The following is a 21,795-nucleotide window of genomic DNA, read 5'->3' on the forward strand; positions in this document are numbered from 1 at the left end:
TGCGTCTGTACAGAGAAAGGGGTGCTGCTGATTGAAGGGAAAACACTATAAGAGGAAGGACGCCGCAAAAGAATAATAAAGATTATAGTATTGCATAGTAAAAGTAGAGCTTAGTTTTATATTTCACATAGTAACACTGGGGTGTAGGAAGATGTTAAATATAAAGTTAAGAGTGGTAAATAAAAATATAAAACTTTCTCATTATGATTCGATGGATATTTTATTTTATTTTGCTAATCTTTTTGTTTTGCAATTAAACTAGATGTGGGAAGCAATACTTTAAAGTCATTTTTTCACTTAACAATGTTGGAGTTGACTGCAAGTAGTATAAACATTTTGGATTTTCTTATTTACATATCTGTCTATCAATCTAATATATTAGGGTTGAATAATATGGCCAAAATGTTTATCATATTGTATTTCCTAAATTTTGTCCATACATTATAATTTCAATGTCAATTTGAAAAAAAAGCCGCTAAGACTGCCAAGAATTTCTAAAACAGATCCCTGTACCAACTTATTACAGTTATTTTGACATGTTTGTAAAACTCCTCCCACAAAACAGTTAGGAAATATTTAAAACTAAAATATAAAACTGAAAAATGCTGTAATCACTGTGATGTAGAGTCATTTCACAGCTTTATATATTGATATTAAAATATTGTCCAGCCCTATCTTAAACACACACACATATCATATTGTTTCGATGTGTAATCTTGGATTACCGGTAATTAGCTGCTGACTAATTACTCAGCTAATATTGGCTCAGGAAACTTATTTCACTCTTCAAGCAGGAGGAGCTAAAATATGCCATATTCTGCAGAACTACCTGTTGAAAATGTGCGATAAATTTATCAAAGGTGTTATAATTGATCTTTTTCTTTTATCAAATGTTTGATTATTTGCTGTCTTTCAATTATGCTTTATACTTTAAGATGTTTTGTGTAAATATGATGATTATTTGTTTCATAATGGCCCATGCATTCTGTGGCAAAAAATTTTCTTTTTTTTTGTCTAAATATGATTCCACATTTCCAGTTCTGTAAAGTTTGACTTCTAACCATTTAACTTTATTTCTAACTTTGTATTTTTTTTTTTTTTGGTGATATTTTAATAGAGCATACATTTTAATAAGCCGTTTCACATATTGGCACAAACACTTTCCTTTTTCCATCCCTCACTTAGTGTCTTAGTGGTGACAGGTTAGGGTTTGCAGTCTTCACCCAGATCTCTGCGCTGTCCCTCTGACAGCCTGCAGTGCCGTGTTTTTTTTTGAAAAGAGTCTTTGTGATAAATAGCATTCCAGGTTCTGTGTGCGGCTCTGGAGGTAATATTGCTTTATTGGCCTATGGCCTTCTGTAAACACAATAGAGATGTATGTGTGATGCAGCAGGTGGACCAATTTGTCATCCACACCATGGCTATTATTGGTGTTTCCCTATAAATCCACCGGCGTAATAACAGATAACGGAAAAAGTAATGACCACACCACCACTTTTAGCAGATTATTCTAAATAGGAACTCAGGATTGTATAGATAATGATGATAATAAGATTTTTCTTTTTTAACCCTCGACAGTTCTCACTCAATCCATATGTCCTAGCTGACAGTTGTATCACGTTATTAGGCTTAACCAAACACAGCTGAGTGTGTGTGACTTTGTAACCTGCCATAGAGGAATCCTAGCCTGGCTTTTCCTAGCAGCTCCATGTGTGTTTATACTCTGCTTCTGACCCCACGACCCAAAGAGGTAAGATGTTCACTAAGGTGAGCTGCGGGTCACAGACACATTTAGATGTACTCTGGCATGCTGTGTGAATACGTGTGCTTGTATGAGGGGTCGGCTAAACATGTATGTGTAGTACGCGTGTTTTGATATATGAATGTCAGGGGTTAAGTTTCTTTAACTTAAGTCATGTGTGGCATCATCTATCTTTTTTTCTATATCTGGATACTTTACATCTGCTATTCTGCCGTCAGTCTTAGTTTAGGTTGATTGAATGAGGCAAAAAGATAAATAATTACCCAGACTGCAGAGTTATCAGTTCAGCAATAAATAGACAGCATGTTCCAGGTGTTGATGCAGGTATTACTTGTCAGATTTGGAAAAATTTGGAGAGGAACAGATTTTGTTTTGTGTGTGTCTCAGGCAGACTTTTATTGCAGCCTAATCTGAATTTGAGATTTCTCCTCCTTACCTTACGTTGTCCCCAAAGTGTTTTTGAGAGAAACTTTTTAACAACCATGCAAAGGTTGTCACATTTATAGTTAAACCTGCTTGATCCGGGGGTAAATATGCTAAATCCCCCTTTTTTTTTTTAAATCTTTTTGTTCACCTGTTGACATCTGCGTTCCCTTAAGTTAAGAGGCTTTATTCCTGTATCTCTGTAAAGATGTTCTCTTATCTGCCTTACTTGAATTATAAGTTTTGTAGACTTTCATCTTTAGAGGTTTGGCTAATCGCCCTTTGTGTCCCACCATAATTATAACCAACATAGCAGGTATTCATAGATTACTACTTAAAAGTTTTCTATTAATATCAACAGCTTAAGTATAGCATACATTTAAAAAAAAAAGCTTCAGTGAAGCTTATTTTACAGAACTAGTTGGCTGTGGCAAACTGTGGCTCTAAATATTTTGTTGAACTATGAGTTACGGTTTTTCCTGGAGTTCAAAGTTCGAATGCTACCGACTGCAATAACAAATAGATTCTTTTAAGGTCTTTTGCACACCTTTACCAAGTGATTCCGAGATGTGCTGCATTTATTTCTGCAAATGCAAAATAATAGAAATAAACTTTAGAATAGAAATAAACGTGGGTTGTATGCTGGCGTGAAAAGCAAATTATTCTAACCAAAGGTTATGGCTCAAAGGTTAAAGGTGAAATGTTTAGCAATGCAGAAACATCTTCCTCCTTAGCTTTCTTGGAACGACCTTTAGCTGTTGCTCAAAAATAGATTTTTGTACTTTTATGGAAAGCATGGAGTATTTAGATAAATATTTGGTACTGGTACTGCTCTAATTGTGTCTATTTAAATTTTTAAACTTTTATTTATAAGTCTGCAGCCATTAGTGGTTCCTATAAAACATTTTGGACTAAAATAAAAAATATAGGTTATTCAGATTTTACAGGACCTATAAACATGTTTGTCATGGCAGTTATGCTGTTTTGCAAGCCGTGTTTATTCATTTTATTTTTAAGGTAAAGACAAGAGGCTCTATAATCAAGCACATCCTGAGCCTAAACAAATATATATTTTTAAGTATAACCGTTTGTTTCTGCTTTCAGCACTGTACGCACTTGGGACGTGAACTCAGAAAAGAAGCACAAGTCGGTGTTCAAACCTCGCTCCCAGCAGGGGAAGAAGGTCGTCCCCACCTGCTGCACTTACAGCCGCGACGGGAAGCTCATTGCAGCAGGTTGCCAAGATGGCACCATCCAGATCTGGGATCGAAACATGAGCGTAAGTGTTGAAAGTCATCAAAAACACCACAACTTGTCAGAGATTGATAATCCAGTCATATGCCAAAGAGGTTAACCAAACACAAGCTATGAATAATTCAGTATAACCACCTTTAACTCTATAACTGTCAAGGACTCAGTTTAACTCTGAGTGTTCTCAACATCTTGAAACCCTCCTAAGCTGGACCTCTATGGCTCTTATTTATGACTTTACCTAAACGGTAAGATAACTGTTAATTAAAATCCAGGGAGAGTAGACTTTCTTTGTGTAGCTAGCACCACCAAGGGGTCATTTTGTCATATTAAACATAAAAGGGTTTGAACACAGCTGTCCCATCCCCCTTTGGGTACCACTATGACAACAGTGTTGGAGATACAGGTGACAGGAATCATGATTTACCAAATAAGTGAAAATCATCTTTACTGTATCTGTTTATTGATTTGGTTACAGATGGTAAACAGAATAGTATCTATGCTTGAAAAATCTGCAGTACTATGCGTTACGCACAACTCTGGATGTATAAAGACAAACGTTCAGGGAAAGTGTGCATTTCACCTGCAGAAAGAGTTTGGTGCAGTTGAGCTAACTTTTTCAGTCAAGCTTATTTGCAAGCTTCAAAGTACTTAAAGTAATCCAATAAAATGAGATTTTGCTTTGCTTTGTTTACCATAGGTTTTAATTTTCTAGTATTTAAACCTGAACGATAAAACTGAATTGCATATAGCCTCATACAGCACCATTGCACAGCTACAGAAATGATGGAAACATCCTCATTCGGATGCTAGCTGTTAATCCACTTTAATTCTAACAGAAAAGAGGTGGTGAATCAGCAGATTACGTTCAAACAAGTCAGATGTGAGGATTAACCAGGGTAGCAAGGTGCAGACCGATGGTGGCAAGTATAACATCAAAATAGACTTATACCAGAAACCATTCAAATGTATACTAAGTTATCACACCAGTATATTTACATAAATGCCAAAAAAACAAAAAATAAAAAAAAAAGATAAAATTTTCTGAAAAGTGCTTTAAATCAGTCCTACCTGTCTTAATCCATGCTGGGTCAGTTGCTGGCTTTTGGAAAAGGAGGCAGGAAAAGCAGAATAAAGCGTTAGCCCCGCTGCATACAGTTAGCCAAGCCTTTTTCCTCATTAATTATATAAACTTGCCAATCAGCTGCAGTTTATAACAGACGACTGTGACGTCAGAGCTGTGATGGTAGGCAGTGTGTAAATAAAGTTGCTTTCAGCTATGAGCTCAGGAGAGCTGCGCCCCAGGATATTCCTATCTTTAGCATTAAAGAGGAGCTACGGTGCATGTACAACTTTTAGCAAGAGTCTATAGGCAAAGATTATTGCGCCCCAGGGCGGAAATACGTCACCAAACTGATGAACAGCTTCACTTGTCATTAAAGATCATATATTTATCTTGCACATCAAAAAAAAAAAATTCTATATATTTCGAAATAATTAAATTTTATTGCTTAATTTTTTTATGTTTTGATCAAGTTCATTTGGAGATTGGGGCAGCGCCCTTGCGCCCTCCATTGGCCAGTCGCCACTGGTGCAGACAATGGTGGCAATAAATAGCTGAGTAAAGGCTTGAGTAATTGTGCAAGGATGGCAGGCTTGGCTCTTTTGGAAGACTTCACCACGTCTACTCAGATCCTGCTGACCTGCTGGTAGATGATGATGGATGGGACATTATGTTGTTTAGATAGTCATAGAGCGGCACAAAGGAACCAAGTGGGTTCTTTAGGAAGTTGCTAATGTCATTCAATGAGTTTTTTATTTGCTATAAACAATGTCTCTAAGGTGTCCTTACAACGCTCACTGTTATAGCTTGATGGCACCATTGTCATGGTTATTTTGACTTTTGGTGGGTGCTGTCTGGTGTTTATAGTGGAGCAAAAACCTGAGTCTGGGAAAATTTCTATCAATTTGCGGCAACACAATTATGCATTGCTTTATACGTCTCACTTTTTCTCAAAAAAGCACAGGAAATCTTCATTAATGCATTGCCTCCAAAGGGAAAGGTGACTACAGTTTCCATCTAGGACATCAGTTGTTGAACAAACTTTGCATAATCCTGAACATCTAGAATTGAAGTGCAGAACTGAGTGACAAATTCGTTGTAGGCATTGTGGTGACGATGCAGAAAACCTATGGTCCGGTCACTACCCAGACCGAAGTGGCACTGAAGTGCTGCAAATTCATGTAGCGCTGAATTTTTTGTGTAATCTGGAGATGTTAAATAAGGCACTCTAAGGAACACGTATTGCAGTTTAAAATCAGCAACTTTTTTTTCTAGGCAAGTTTTAAATGAGAATTCTGTTTCCCAGCAAAATTCCTATTCTTTCTAACATCTGTAGGATGTGTTATACTATTAGTATGACTTAAAATAGCCCATGACGTAAACGTAACAACTGCCTTTTCATGGCCGACTTGGGTTGCGTAAAAACTGCTGGGAGGCCTGATTACAGTTTCCATCAGCACATTTTCCACAATTAGTTAATTAGACAATTATCTGATCAAAGCGTGCATTACTTTTCTTCACGATTATCATTGTTTAGGTATGAGTTGATTTTGGCTTTGAGGAAGCTTAACCGTCATTTGTCTTGCAGGCTTTACTTTTAGTTAATTTCTTAGATCTTCACAGGGGATAAAAGGAATTCTATTTCAGGCTTGAGAATGCACCACCTCCACGTTTCACCAATATGGCTATATATAAGCCTGTGGGTTAATGCTTGGTCAGCTAAGGAATACTTCAAGCTGCTGTTTCCTGTGAGAGTTTTCTTCGTGTTTTGAGTCATTGTATTTAAATAATTTAATAAGAGAAAATTGTATTTTCTCTTGGAAAGATTAAGTTGATATGCTCACAATTTGTTAATGCTTCAAATCCAGTGTAGTAATATGTTCCATTTTTAACAGCTTCATGGAAACAATACATTATATTGAAAAATAAGAACAGTATTCACATAGTAAACATAGAGGGGATAGTAGTGGAATTTATATAATTAAATAAAAAAGTTGTCCAACTCAAAAAAGAAAATGTCAGAGGGCGACAAACATTATCTCTCGCTGCTTTAAGGTAATTTTCTAAAACTTACATAGTGCAATTAGGTAGTGCTCCATTTTGGAAATGCAAAAGCTGCTTTACTCTTAGTTTAAAAATGTTTTAGATTTTGTTTTAAGGCTTAAAACAATAGAAATATGAATACTTTATCTGAAAAAAAAAAGAAAAGAAAAAAAAAACGCCTATTAAACAATGCCAGGAAAATGAAAATAAACTCTTAACCTTAAAACAGAGTGGTGTAAAACCACCATATTCTAATGCCTTTATTTTCTTATGGTCATATATTTATTCTTTCTTATTACAAGCCACTGTCAAGGGTATAAAGGGCCACATGTGCTGAAGTGCAGACCCCTCAGCTGGTTTCTACAAGATAGTTGTTTTGTTTTTTTGGCTGCTTCTTTCTATATTTGTAATTTGTCAAACCCTGTGCAGTATGTGAACAAAGTTGAATAATTCGGTCACATCCTGTGAGGATTGAGATGGCAACAATCAAGCTGTGGTTAGTGAGTTGGAACAGCTTGATTGGAAAGAAGGGCTTATCCAGATTAAGTCAAATGGGAAGTAGGCTACATGATAATTGCTTCAACGGCCAACTTCATCCTCAAAAGACACAGCGACTTTAGCTTAATTTGTTTCCTTTCTCTCTCTAACTGGTTCTTTTTCCTGGTATGAGTGTGTGCTTCCTGGTTCTTCATAAAGACTCCCACCTCTTCCCCAGCCTCCCATCATCCCACCTCTGTGCTGCACAAAGCAGCATGCCTCAAATGATTGGGTTAAAGCTTTCAGAATTTATTACCCCTCCTTCTCCAGGCTAAATATTTACCCTGCGTCCCATAGCAGCTTACAATAGCCATCTCTCTCTCCTGACCACTGGAGCCTGTCTTGTTCCAATGGCTAGAGAACTTTTCTTGCTACCCTCTGCTCTAATCAGCAACTTGCGCCGCTGACTCAAATTCAGCCAAAACCCTATAAAGGAGTTGACCTTCCAGTGCTTTTATTGCTGCTCCCTCCTCCAGTTAAATGAGGCCTATCTCCTGTTATATTGCTACTATTACTCATGCACAGAATATGCAAGCAGGTCAATCATGATCAATTACATACCTGACCTTGATCTGTGGCTCAGGTTGAAGAGAAGCTATTGGGGATGACATGGTGTTCTTCCACCATGGTATGAGCTGATTGATCCAGTGATGGGAGTCAGACAGGTCGCTTCCAGTGGACTGCAGCAGAGAGTGATTGCATGTCCATCCCCTGACCACAATTATGAGCTCACATTCAGGTTGCTAGGTTTATGAGCACTCTGAGAGACTTGTCCCCCATCCAAAAACATTACCACAGAGACTTAAGGAATGCTATGATGTCAGCTGTGAACTTTCATGTTTCCCGACTTCAAAGCGAGACTACAAACGAGATAGTAGGAATACCTTGGTCTGTGCAAGTGTTTTCTTCGTGTGTCAAGGCTGATTTTCAGTGGTAATCTCCATAAGGTAGCTTAGCCCCCTGAGAAGATCCTCATAGGTATTTCCTACATAACATTCCAGATAAGTGAGATTTAGTAATGACAGTTATACATTTCTAATGTATAATGTAATTATGTATATAATGTATTGTGGCCTTATCCATCAGGCTGAAATGAAGGGCTTTACAACGAGTAAAATGGAGTAAGCTTGGAGATTATTCCAAAGTCTCAGAGCTGCCTTAGAAAAGGCTTGTTCTACCCCAGTGCTAATAGTTAGACCTTAGCTCTTCCAAAAGGCTCTGATTAGAGGTGAACTGAATGAAAATTAAAAATACTTATAAAACAACCAACATTCCAAAACATGTAGTTGGAAAAGGCCTATACAATGCAAACATTTGCGCATCTTTATTTTCCACAAATATTTAAACAGCCCTATGCTAATTTGGCTTGTTTGCCATATGGTAGAAAAGGGCTATTTTGAAACTAGTGATAGTAGTTAGTCTGACTAGTATTAAAACCAAGTTTTTCCTAAAGTAACTATTTTGGTTTGTTGTTTGATGTTTGAACAACTAACACCAACTAACAGGTCCGGTTATTTAAAATGGCCATAGCAGCCTTTATGTTTAAGTAAAAAGACATAAAACAAGATTAACAGTTACTTTCATCCAGCCAAGACTTTTGTTTTTTATTTAAAAAAAAACACAACCTTTTCTCAACAGATAATGCAAAAATGGAAAAGAGCACCATTTTTATGGGGAGAAAAAACAAAGTATCCATTTTGCTTTAAATTTGATAAAATATGGTCTGTAGAAAAATATGTAGACTTTGTTAATAGTCAATGGAATCGTCTATTTGCAGTGCAGAAACAAATCCTCTCCCATTACGTCTGACTCTTATCTCTCTCTGCTGCTATTTTGATTCTTTATCTTTGACAAAAAGCTCCAAATCTTTGAGGATGGTAGGCCTGCTTATACGTCAATGTCCTAATCTTTAGGCATATTTGTAGATTTTCTATCAGGACCATAGCTTGACCAGCCCAAAACTCTTCAATTGTTATCTGTAAGAAGAAGAAAAGAGTTTTTAATCGATTCCTATCAACCTAAATCTCTTTTAAATCATAAAGCATAAGGGCTAAACAATATTTGCATGAAGATTTTTCATAAATGTGCTCCAAATGTTTGCTCCATACTGATGGATGGCTAAATTAAACTCCAGCTTAAATGGCTCGAACTGGTGATAACTAATTTACGTTTAATTCATCGATTAAAGGTACTTTATTAAAAAGGTTTGGAGGAAAAGTTTTTCCACTTCTTTTTCCTTTATTCTCTCAATTCTTAGAGAGAATAAAACAGGTACAGACAGACTCTGTAGAACCTTGTTTTTAAATTGTTGTCAGAGATTGGTGCTATTTGCTTTGTCAGGTGCAGTTCCTAAGAGGTGCAATCATAAATGCATGATTTTACTGTAAATTTAAAAGGTCATGCAAATCCAAAGCGTCCTTCAACTAAAAAATTAGACAAACACTCAAATAAAAAATGAGACTAATAGCCAAACGGAAAAGAAAAAACATGCAAAGAAAGTTAGGAAAAATAGGAAAAGTTGCAAACTAGCACGGCATAATCAAAGTGCTCTGGACCACTAGAGGGGGGCGATATTGGACCCTTACAAAAGGCATAATGGGAAGCTAATAGATATTAAATATTAACCCAAAGATAAAAAAACAAAGATAAAAAGAAAACTAAAAGCCCCACAGATTTCCTCTGGATGGGGTCCAATGTAAAGGGCCTGGCCCATGGAAATTAATTTGTTTTAACATTTATGTTTTGGTCATATATGAGTTCATGATTATCTCCCCCTAGTGGTCAAAAGCACTTTGATTATGCAGAGCTAGTTTGTACATTTTTCTTTTTTTTTTTTACACAGCTTTTGTGTTAGCAACATGTCCCCACTTTACTGATCTCTGTTTTCTGATTGCAGCTTTTCTGAACTTGTTTCTGCTGCATGCAGCATGTTTCCCTTTGCTAGTGTTTTGCGTGTTGTTTTAATGCTGTGCAGAGCAGCAACAGATCCCCTCTTGCTAGGCTAATTTTTCTGATTGTTAGCCTAACTTTTGAGTTTGCTTGTCTAATTTTTCAAGTCTGCAGGACTATTTGAATTTGTTACAAAATCATGTGTTCACATGGCATTTGTTCTTCTTGGCTATAGTAGCCAGGTTATCATAACAGAAAAACCTTTATTTTAGACGCTTACTTTTGTGTGTTTTACTGGCAGATCTTTACCTATTTCAGACAGCAGGAGACAAAATATCTGAATATATTCCTTTAAAGTAGGCTTTCCTTAAAGGGATACTTTCTCAGAGAAGCTATAAATTATTTTTCTTCTTAAATCTGTGTCAACTCCCCATCAAACATATTAAACATAGTCATTAACTAGCATTAAAGCAGACGATTCCTAAATGCTTTATATGTCTTCTGACTATTGCTCTTGACTGACACATAGTAGAATATGTTCCAATAGCAAGGCAAATGTTTTAGATTATCATGCCTCCCTCTGCAGCGTGATTCCCAAACACTCACCGCCACAACTCGATGATTACCTTGAAACATCATAACAGCTGTTAGTGCTGTGGTTTGGCGGTTTGATCCCCGCAGAGTGATGAAGTCAGAGTGAGATGTAAACTAGCTGCACTGAGGGAACCACTTTCTTTTAGGTGTTCAGTTGTAAACATATGAAAATCTAGATTAATTCAGTGTTTATATCATTGAGGTTGGATACTGTGATTTGAGATTCTTCTCTCAGCCTGCAGAGGAAGGAGACCAATACTGTGCTCCATCAGATATTTAAGATCTCTCGCTGTGGAAAATGTTAATGATATTTATTTTGGTTTTGTGCAAAAATTTAGCGTTGGGTAAAGCCGTACACACTCTTGACCTTTTTCACATTTTAAGCATTTCTTTGGGATTTTTTCATGTGATTGACCAACAAAACATAGCTGGAGTCAAAAAATGAAGGTTGAAGAGGTGACTTTTTAGTTTGATCTTTTACCGGTTACCGTTAACATAGCTGCTATTAGAGCAAGAGTTCAGAGGCTCTCACATTTAGTGACTACAACCATGTGCCTATATTTATTTTACAAATAAGTCATACTTTGTAATATTCAATGAAGAACATCTGTGAACATTAACTCAAGTCTTTACACATAATTATTTTCATTGGATATGTCTTTTTTTTTTGGGGGGGGGACTTAAGTTTCACCTCAGAGTCAAGTCTTCTGTTGGATCTGAGATTATTTTCCTCCAGGTTTGCCATTATTTTCTAATTTTGAACAAATTGATCCCACACTATGATACTATCACCACTATTTATCTATCAAATTCTAATACAATATGTTGACGTTTGTAGATCTGGTCTAAAAATATTCTAAATTATATTTTATTATAAAAACATTATACGGGTGTGAATACTTTTTCAAAGCTCTGTATCCTTGTTTCTGCAGTGTGCTGTTAGAAGAAGATAAAGCTCTCATTTTTAAACAACTTCAAAACAAACACAGCATGCACTGACACTTGATATGTTTATATTACAAATAAGGGGAAAATTTGGGATGATTCATCCTTAGCCAAACAAGAGCTCCAAACTTTCCTTTTTTAGCGGACATGTGAAAACTGTGGTTTTACTGAGGAGTTGAGTTGGAGCAGGTTTTATCTAGAGAAAGAAATTATGGAAAAACAAACATGTGGACAGTTGTTTCTGGTGTCCTCGAAAGCAGATCTCATCACTATCTCATCACAGAGTATTTTTTTGGTGTTATTCCAGCCTGTGATTCTTTCTCTCACTACAAGCCATAGATGGCAACCTAAATCTGCTTCATTGCTACAATACCGCAAGTGTTAGCAACTTCTACAATCAGCACATCTGTGGCTTACAGAGATACGGCCCCTTTTCCTATAGTGAATTTGCACAGCATGGCTGAAATACACTAAGTATTAGTATTGGATGTGGGCCACCGTGGCCACACTTATTAACATTTCACCTTAGCTTCTACTTATAAAGTTGGCCCACATTAGATTAGAAATAGCAGTTTCTGAATTAAATTGGCTTTCTGACTTTTATTTTGCAACTTAGTTAATTTTAGTTCAGCGAAAAAGATACTGAAGAGGTATTTAAAGACAAAAGAGAATAAAAGGATTGAGTCAGAACTAATCTTTGAGTAAAATGACCATTAAGCCCAGGAGAGACCATGCCTCAAAAAGTGTAATTCAACTTATCTAGAGGCCAAGGTAACACTGTTATCTGTCTCAAGCAAGTTAATAACTTCCCTTCACTTACTTTGGAGGTGAAGTATGGCCTCCTTTCTTTCTGTTATCATGAGGGCACATCACTCACTCAGCTCCAGCTCTGCTCACTCCTGCAAAGTTCTCTCTATTTCTCTGCCTTATCTGCCTTCCACACTATGTGCTCACTTCGAATTCCTTCTCCAGTGCTGCAATTCCCTTTTCAATGATTTATTTGCGTTCCGCTTGGAATTAATGGCAATGTAGCCGTATAAACCAAGGTTATGTTTGTCTGAGCATTAGAAAAGCGTACTTTTCTTGCTTATTGCTTCACCGTCGTCTAGTAATGATCGATTTCACTGGAATTTGGCTGTATTCAGGCCAGGTAAGGCCAAAGACACTGGGTGGTTAATATTGGGGTGACTGAGTCCCAAAGCAGCTGCAGTTCTGTTACAGGTTAACTCACTAATGGACTGGAAGGGAAGAAAGAGTACACTTGTTGTTATACATTTTAAAGTTAAAGCATCTTTGGTTGTACTTGCTGTACATTAGATAACCTGAGATGTTAAAGGAGTTTTTGAAGACTGTCTGGAAACATTGAAGTGCCTGGAAGTCTTTAGAGCTACTGTATGGTTCTCAATCCTGGTCCTCAGGACCCACGGGTCCTACATGCTTTATGCAGCTAAATAAATGGGCCATAAACAAATAATAAATCGTTTTGTATCGATGCATCGATCTAACAGCCGACGATCCGATGCATCGATACGTCCGCAAGAGTATCGATTCATGCGTTTTTTTCCCCCTCCGGTCTATTTGTATCCATTTGACCCTGGACGTAATTCTTCCCCCCCTCTGCTGCGGTGGCGCTAAACCTATTTTGCCCTCCTACCTCGCTTCCTGGTTATACTCTTACAGCAGTTTGTTGCAGTGAGCTTGACAGACATTTTTGATTTATACTCAATATTGAAGCTTGGTCTGTGCTACACACTGTGGGTCTAGATACGGCCGAGGCAGTTAGGAAGTGGGGGCGAGTTTAGTCCGATGACGGAGGGACATGAGCGCCAAAAAGAGCGGAGATCCAGGTGGAAAAAGAGTCCCAGCGTTCTTGTGCACCTCGCTCTTCTAGCGCTCAAACTTCACAAGTTGTTTTCCGCAATTTTGGTCATAAAAACAAAACAAGCAGGCCTCCTGTCTGCGACACTGTCTGCGGTCAGCTACAATTTGGGAGAGGTGCAGCTGAGCGTCTGCAGAGGGGGCGGGGACGTTGATTTATTTCAAATTTGAAATTTGAAACATGTAAGGTAAAAAAAAAAAATTAATCAAATCGAATTGTATCGTGGTGTATTCTTAAGTATCGAAAATAATCGAATCCTTAGGTTAGGAAATCGATACTGAATCGAATCGCCATGATGGGTGTGATTTACACCCCTACTTCTGGTGCACTTTCAATCTTGAGGAAATACTGAAACAGTTTGAATCAGGTGTGCATGAGCAGAAATGGATTAAAATATAAAGGACAATGAACTTTAAGGACTAGGGTTGAGAACTACTGCCTCAGAGTAAAAATAATCAGATTTTAAATACTGTATTCATTTGGCTGCTAATTTAATGTGAAAAAGACAAAAAGATTCAATTTTTTTTCTTCAGTTGGAGGTTTTTGTTTTGTTTTTTCCTCATATGTCAGTATAGTGCTTTAACCAGTATTTAAATAGTCCCAAAAAAGAGGATAGATAATAATCAGAATTTTAATATTATTGATTATTGAATATTGAAAATTATTGAATATTGCTGAAAGTAATTCATTTTGAACATCTACAAATAAATCTTCCTTCTTGTCTCAGCTCTTTATTTTGTTCTAAACCTGCTTTACTTTCAAAAGTATGACTATAGTATAACTTTTCTAAACTGTCCAGCTGTGCAATTGTATTACAAAACTTTTTAATTGAAGCCATAACATTTTTCTGCTTAAGTAAAAGAAGACAACTTCTCTTTTTGATGTTTAAATATCCATTTTAAAGAAGGGTCTATGTAGATGTTCTCAACAGGAAAAGTTTTTTCTGTTATCCATAATATTAGGATACGCTTTGATAAGATTTTAAAGATTATAGGAAGCTTGTAATAAGGGCTGAAACAATGAGATTAGTAATGATCAATCGATTACTGAAATAATTGTCAACTAATTTAGTAATCGATTAGTCGTTAAATGGAGTGTAGAGACTCTAACGTGTCTTTAGCTCACAGAGCGACCCACCTTGAGCAGCAGTTAGACCAAAATTGTAAAAAAGAAAATATGTAAACATTTTAGATTTAAAACACATTTTGTTTGTCAATATGCTCTATGCAGAACTGGAAAAGTTTTAGTTTGACCTGGTTTAATTTAGTAAAAAGTCTTCTTTAAGGAACCTTTTGCTATCCGATTATCAATCGATTTATCGAAGAAAAAAAAATCGACAGATTAATCAATTTGCTAAATAATCATTAGTTGCAGCCCTACTTGTAATGGAGGAGAGGCTGCATGGACGTCAGCTGACCAAGCAAGGGTGCATGGTATCTGCTGTACTTGGCAATAGAAGCTATTCAGTTTTTCCAAATAGTGGTTATGTTGAGTGAAAGAACTGCTTACTTATAGCTGGAAGTAAATATACTGCCTGCACCATGACCAAGTAATGAGATGCATTGGCCATCTCCATAGCAACAACTTGGGATTAAACATCCTTTGGTCTAGGCAACTAATTGGTGATGCTGCTTTTTCTTCTATTTAATGGAAATAGTGAATCCTACCAGTGTTTTTTTGTTTTTGGGTTATTGCTACAGTTAGTTAACATGGAGACTGAATGCAAGCAGTTCAGGAGCTTCTTGACCAATGAGTCATGCTGATGTTTCTATTTATTTATTTATTTTTTAAATAATTAACCACTGCTGCTTTCGTCCTATATGAAAAACTTCAGCGAAGATACTATCGCATCAGTTTCCTCCAGTTCAGATAAAAACAACTTTGTTTCATTGTATGGTGATGAATTTTATTCCCCTCTATGTATAATAATTAGTACCTAGGATGTAAATAAATTAAGAAGAAGCGAACAATACCTGCGTGGTTTACAACTTAGTTGGCAGTCTTCTGTCCCTAATCTTTTTATGCCTTTGCAGTTTTTGTCTGTTTCATTCTTGACTTGTTTTGGGCATGAAATTGTATAGGGAGGAAATATGTGTAACTCCTTGCTTTTGGGGGGTCCCCCTAAATGGGCTGGAGAGTGGAACGAGATGGTTTCCCTTCTAGACCACTTGCCTCAGATAGGCAGCAGACAATGTATGGATAAATTGAGTGTTATACGACTGTGAAAGAGTGTCATTTTGCAGTGACAATTTGACAATGTTTTATATCTGCTTTAAAGACCCATCTTTTCAAATACATTTCTGTATTTTAGTCAATGCATCGTAACAATTCTGTTTTTGTTTATTTATAACTGATGTATTTGTTGACATTTGTGACAAAACATTTGTAAATTGTTTAAAAAAGGGCTTTTTAAATCATAACCCCCCAGTAGAGTTTTGCAGGCAATGCTGCATTTGCAGTCAAAATATGTCTGTTGTGAGTTATTGGTCAGTAAACTGCTCTCTGTAAAACAGTATAATTGAATTTCATGTAAAAAACAAAAAAATCAACCTCCAAATACCATCTGTTAGGCAGGAAGGATGGAGTTTGCCAAGGTAAATGTCTGTGGCGTTGCTACAGTGTGTTAACCTGCTTGTGTTTCATAGGTTATGGTGGGCTTCATGGATGTATAGTTTGCTGTTCATGATAGTGATGAAAACCATGTGTTGTTTTGAAGACGCAGAGGGAGGAAACGGTTTTCTGTTACTGTAGTGACAAACCTAAACATCTACTATTAAATCAGAGGGCAGGCTGTTTCCTATAATAAGAGATTGTAAAAATGGTTTCTCTTTAACACACATTTACAAAGGAGCTGTGTCGGAACCATTACTACTGACTCATTACAAAAACCATTATTACAAGTAATAAACAATGTGAATAAAATATATATATATTTTTTTTTTTTAAACTTAGGTTCACACAAAGTTCCACTGTCGGCAAGCCCACACTCCAGGATCAGACACCTCCAGCCTTTGCTTTTCATACGATGGCGTCACCCTTGCTTCCCGTGGAGGTAAGAAAAAGACTGGCATGGGTGCATTTTGAAGCTGCACACTCTGGAATCAGAACATCCAGGTTTTATCTGCAATTACTAATTCGTAAAAACAATGGATTGGAGGCAAATTAAATGATTTTTCCTTCCTTAGTACACAAATAAACATTGACCCTCTAAATAAACATTAAACAACTTAGATGTTTAGTTTATATTCTCATTAAGAGGTTGCTAATACAAATATAAACAAAATAAAAAGCAACAAGGAGTTCCAAGGAAAGTGGAGTATGTCTTTCAATGTGATTATGCAATATGAATAAGGAATAACTATATATCTGTGACACTCCCATAATAACTAATTCCTTTGATGTTTTTTTTTTATTTTCAGGTGATGACACACTAAAGATCTGGGATATACGTAACTTTAGAAAGCCTGTGAATGAAGCAAACAGACTGACCAACTACTTCTCCATGTGAGACATCTCAGTTTTAATTTTTTATAGACTACTTGTTTTTAATTCTTGCTATGATTTATAAATATCTTTGTGTCATTTTGCCTTCCAGGACGGATTGCTGTTTCAGCCCTGATGACAGACTTGTTGTGACAGGGACCTCCGTGAAGAAGGAGGAGGGAAATGGAAAGCTGGTTTTCTTTGACAGAGCTTCTTTTCAGAAGGTCTATGAAATTGAAGTCACCAACGCAGTAAGTTCTGCAGCTACTGTCACTCGCGTCAGAGGTTTTTATCCTGCTTTGCCTGGTTGCAAAGAAAATTAAGCAAGAAGAGAAATAAGCTAATCTTGATTGACATGTTCTGAAATAAAGTCACCAGGATTAGTATCAGGGTTTAGCTTTAAGGGATATTATGACCCTTTCTCCACAATTTTAACAAGTTTTATTCTGGTCTGAATGGCACTGAAAGTATTTAAAGACCTTTGAAAATCAACTTAAAGATCTCTTGTAATTATGTTTGGCTATAATTTTATTAGTCAGGGCTGATGTTTCATTGGACTAGTACTAACATGCTTCCTGTAGAGTCTGAAAAAGTCTGAAATTTGACTCCAGGTGTGAATAAGTACAGAGAAAATGAAAAGGGTATGAAAATAATTCCTTCCTTCCTTGCTTCCTTCCTTCCTTGCTTCCTTCCTTCCTTCCTTCCTTCCTTCCTTCCTTCCTTCCTTCCTTCCTTCCTTCCTTCCTTCCTTCCTTCCTTCCTTCCTTCTCCTATTTCTTCCTTGTACATTCCATTATTCCTTACTTGTGTCCTTACTTCCTCCATTTTATTTCCCTTCTTTACTTTCACTTTCCTTTACTTTCATCATTCCCTAAGTTTGATCTTTTTTCCTTCATTGTATCCTTCTTCCCTCCTCATCTCTCCTCTCTGTCCTTTCCTCCTTTTCCTCCAGTTTAACCTTCTTTCCTTCTGTGTTTCCCTCTGTGTTTCCCTCTTTATTACCAGTTTCTGGTTTTTACTAAAAGTACATAGACTGTTGTCTCTGTACACATATCTGACAGAAATATATTCAGAGCATTTGTCTTTGGTATTTGAGCGTAAAAAGATCTAAGAGGTCTGTAGAAGTATAAGACATTAACAAGTAAAGAACCTGCAATCAGCTGTAAGGAAATTGCAATTACTATGATTGAAGTTATTATTTATCTTTCGATTTTCTGTAGTTGGTGATTGGTAGAAGACGACTTGTCATGTTGCTTTGTCACCAGCCTCTATAAACCTTTGTAGCTTGCTGTTGTGTAAAAGCTACCCTTGGAATATGATGGCTAACTCTGTACAGTCATAACCCAAAAGATATTGCAGTTACACAAATGTTAGATTTTTTAAAACTTTTCTCACATTGTTTCAGTTTATAGAGCAGAATCGTGAGTTGCATGTTGATGGGTTGCAGAGAGTGTCATTGGCTTGAAAAACATTTTGAGTTTCTGAATCTCTTATCATTGAATATTGAACCTGGAACAAAAATAATTATCTAATTGAATTTTATTGTATATATTTTATTAAATAGTTATATGCTCGGGAGAAGCTTCTGAAAAAGTTGATCTGAAATCAGCATAACGGTCTAAACAGCTCAAATGGCCTCTCATGTAAGACAGAAGCTCCGAATATTTCATATGAATCTGGTGTATAGAAAAGCTAATTGGGGGTTAGTGTTGCTTCTGGTAAAAGTTCTCTTAGGCTGGCAGCAGACAGAATTGAGTACATCTAGACTCAAAGAGAGGTAAAACATTTGAGCTACAGACTTGTAAGCAGAAGAGTAACTTTAAAATATTGCTCTAGTAAAAGAACAAACATGGGAGCTAATGCTAAATGGATGTTGTTCCTAAAAGGAAAGTAGTTGTTACCCACCTCTCAAAAGAAAATCTTGACTGAAATTTGCAGGAAGTGCGAGGACAGACAGCAGGGGACTGGGCTTTCTCTGAGGAATCATCCTTCCTATTGTTGGGACATCTGGAGAATCACTTGTGTAGTAAAGTTGAGTGCTACCATGAGTCCTGTGTTTTGCCAACAAGGAAGTTTCCCACTGCAGTCCATGTGTGGGCCTGCTTTTGAAATGAGTTCGCTTACTCACAATTTTACCCAAGAAGATTTCTGTGAATAAAAAGGCGGCTTGAAAATGAATCGGTTTTCACAAAAGGGTGATGATCAATGTATTGTTCAGGTGGAGCAGTGTGGGTTAAAGTGATTGCAGGTTGTAATAATATGTGAACGTTGGACACATGGTGACGCTGTGGCTTATCCTCAAAAAAGCATTTGGAAAATACAAATTTGGCTAATTGTGATACTCCTCTTTCACACAAGATCAAATTGGTTCTCATTGTTCAAGGCACCAAAGCTGTTATCCAGCAGGTGATTGGTAAATGCAAAGATTATTACAACTTAATGGTTAAGGCAAAGACCCTTAAGCCCCTCACTGCTCCCCGGGTGCCGCACAATGGCAGCCCGCTGCTCCCCAATGGGATGGCTTAAATGCAGAGTTAATTTTGTTTTCTTTACTTATGACAATGACAATATCATAAGTCTTTGCTGTCTTTACTTATGACAGTGTAATGACAATAAAAGCTGGAAAAGGAAAAGAACGATGCATCAAATCACACTTGTTTTAGAAGTCTGTGTGTGCAAAACCAAAATCACAAATGACTGCATGGATCCAATATTTGGTTAGAAATTATAAAAAGAATGTTGGGCATTCATGTTGCGCATATCAGTAAATTATGATATTAATAATGATAGTACATCTGATGTGTATATTGAGAGGCTGAGAGGCAGGAGATTGATGGAGACATTTAAAAACCAACATTAGTCGTAATCAGAGTTACCGCAGTTTTCAACAGTTGCATTGCATTTAAATATTGAGAAACATAACACAAGATGTAGTCTAAGCATTTCTTTGCAGCATTGATACTGAACACCTAAACAAAATGAGCAAAGACCTACATTATATTTAGATGGTTTAACCCTTTTTGGACACACGCTTCAAAAATGTATCTATTAAAAATGTTTGGATTTTTTTCTTTTTTCATAAGCAAGAGGACTAGATTTGTTGTACATAATTAACTCCAATCACACAAATAAGAGCTTAAAGCATAGAAATACTATAATTTGGTAGTACGGCCATTTCCTTCTAAACATATTTTAAAGCCATAAGTTCTTCTGCCTAAAAAAAGAAAAAAAAAATAGTTTTTTGTTTCTTTTTTTTTCTTCTTTCAGTTTTTTTTACTTGTCTGTAACAAAATATCTATCCTTATACAATTATATATCAGAATCTGGTTGTATTTTAGTAGCAAATTTAATTTTACTCCATTTTCACATTTAAAAAAAGTCTCGAAGCATTTGGGGAAAATTTAAGCAAAAGGCAGAACATCTTGCAGAATGGCCAGAGGCGAGCTGAAGAAAACGGTGGAATGTGATCCCTTCTTTATTTCTCTCCCACAAACTGCTGGCAGGACAGTTGTGAAGCTCTTAAACGTGCTGACTGGTATCTACGATTCAATTATCTGTGGTAACAATCAGTATGTTCTATTCACAGTAGCAAATGGTGTGCTTTGAGCTAATCCTGCTTTCTGAGAAACGTATTTCATGGAGGCAGCCAACCATAGGTGTTAAACTGGAGTGCTGAGCTGCTGCCTGCTATAGAAACATGTGTTCTGTTGCATCCTGCCTCTGATCTTTCTGTAGTCAAAACAAAAAGGTTTTACTGGGGGTAATGCCTTCTATATTAACTCAGACTACTTGAATAAACAAATTCAAGGAGTTTTTAAAGCCTAACATGCTATTCACGCCAAACAAATGCATGCAAAGCCACATATTTGATGCAGTTATTTAGCACTCTGGCTGTCAAAACAAATAAAATACTCAAAGTTTAACATTGGCTTAAAGATCTGCCTTTACTGTTAGAGCCACTTTTTTTTTTCCAGCACAGTTCTCTGACGATATTAGACTGAACAGACTGTACTCCATTCCCTGTTATTTCTTCTGATGACGAAAATTACTGAAAATAGCAGCTCCAACCATCAACACAGATGCTAAGAAGAAGTGCATTTGCTGAGGCAGCTAATCTGTCTTGCAATAATTTGTTCCAGGATTGTTTGTTTGACTTCCACTCGAAATGAAGCCTGAGTTTTCATTGTCTCTTAGTCGGGGCTCCCGTCCATTCTTAGAAGGTGTTGATCTTCTGAAAGCGTTTGGTTAAAGAACTCTCTGTTTTTGTTAAGTGGTCCCAATTGTCTCAGTCCAAAATAATAAGAACATTGTGTTGTTTTACTGCAAACCCCGTATTCCATGCATATATGGAAATCCTTTGACCAAGCAGTTACTCTTGGTTTATGTTCTTGACAGAGTCTGTTTGCAGCCACATTTGGTCTAGGAAGTCCCAGACAAAGGACACACGCTGTGGGTCAAAGAGTGTATTTAGAACGCCACAACTCTGCTCCCTTGCATCACTCTGTGGACGTTTGTCTTCCCTTTCACCCTGCTGAGGGGAGGGTAAACATTTGGAAGTGATTTTTCCATTGCCCTTTCGCTTGTTCCACTGTCTGGTAGTGTAAGAAATTCCCCAAGCTTTAGCTCAGTTTTTTCATAAAGGAATTTTATACCTTCCGTTTAACATCTGTGTTGTTATCAACTTCTGCAGACTCTCCACACAAAATCCACCTCAATGAACAAACAAGGGGGGAGATATGCCTGGTTTCTGCACCGTCTTGCATGTGCCCTCTTTGAATTATTTGCTATCCCTTTCAACATGATAAAACTTGCAGCCACTTTGCAGATTGTTGTTTATTAATTAATAATTAGAGTATTTTAATCTTCCCTAGAAAGATTATTGTATTCTTATTGTTTACAAATATATTAGGCATGCAGGTTGTCAAA

The 21,795-nt window shown here is 36.8% G+C and overlaps 1 protein-coding gene across 1 annotated transcript in view; it reads left to right on the forward strand.

Moving 5' to 3' along the window:
• Positions 1-3,278: 3,278 nt before the first annotated feature.
• LOC107103084 (WD repeat-containing protein 70-like) overlaps positions 3,279-21,795 on the forward strand; it is a gene marked incomplete at its 5' end in the record, with an annotated part of 29,333 nt that continues 10,816 nt past the window's right edge. The window contains 4 exons of the mRNA XM_015402603.1: positions 3,279-3,464; positions 16,339-16,438; positions 16,806-16,890; positions 16,982-17,120. Of these exons, the coding sequence (XP_015258089.1) occupies positions 3,279-3,464; positions 16,339-16,438; positions 16,806-16,890; positions 16,982-17,120 (510 nt within the window). The remainder of the gene's footprint in view (positions 3,465-16,338; positions 16,439-16,805; positions 16,891-16,981; positions 17,121-21,795) is intronic.

The sequence above is a fragment of the Cyprinodon variegatus genome, unplaced genomic scaffold (assembly GCF_000732505.1).
Source record: "Cyprinodon variegatus isolate N-32 unplaced genomic scaffold, C_variegatus-1.0 Scaffold1375, whole genome shotgun sequence".
Lineage (NCBI taxonomy): Eukaryota > Metazoa > Chordata > Actinopteri > Cyprinodontiformes > Cyprinodontidae > Cyprinodon > Cyprinodon variegatus.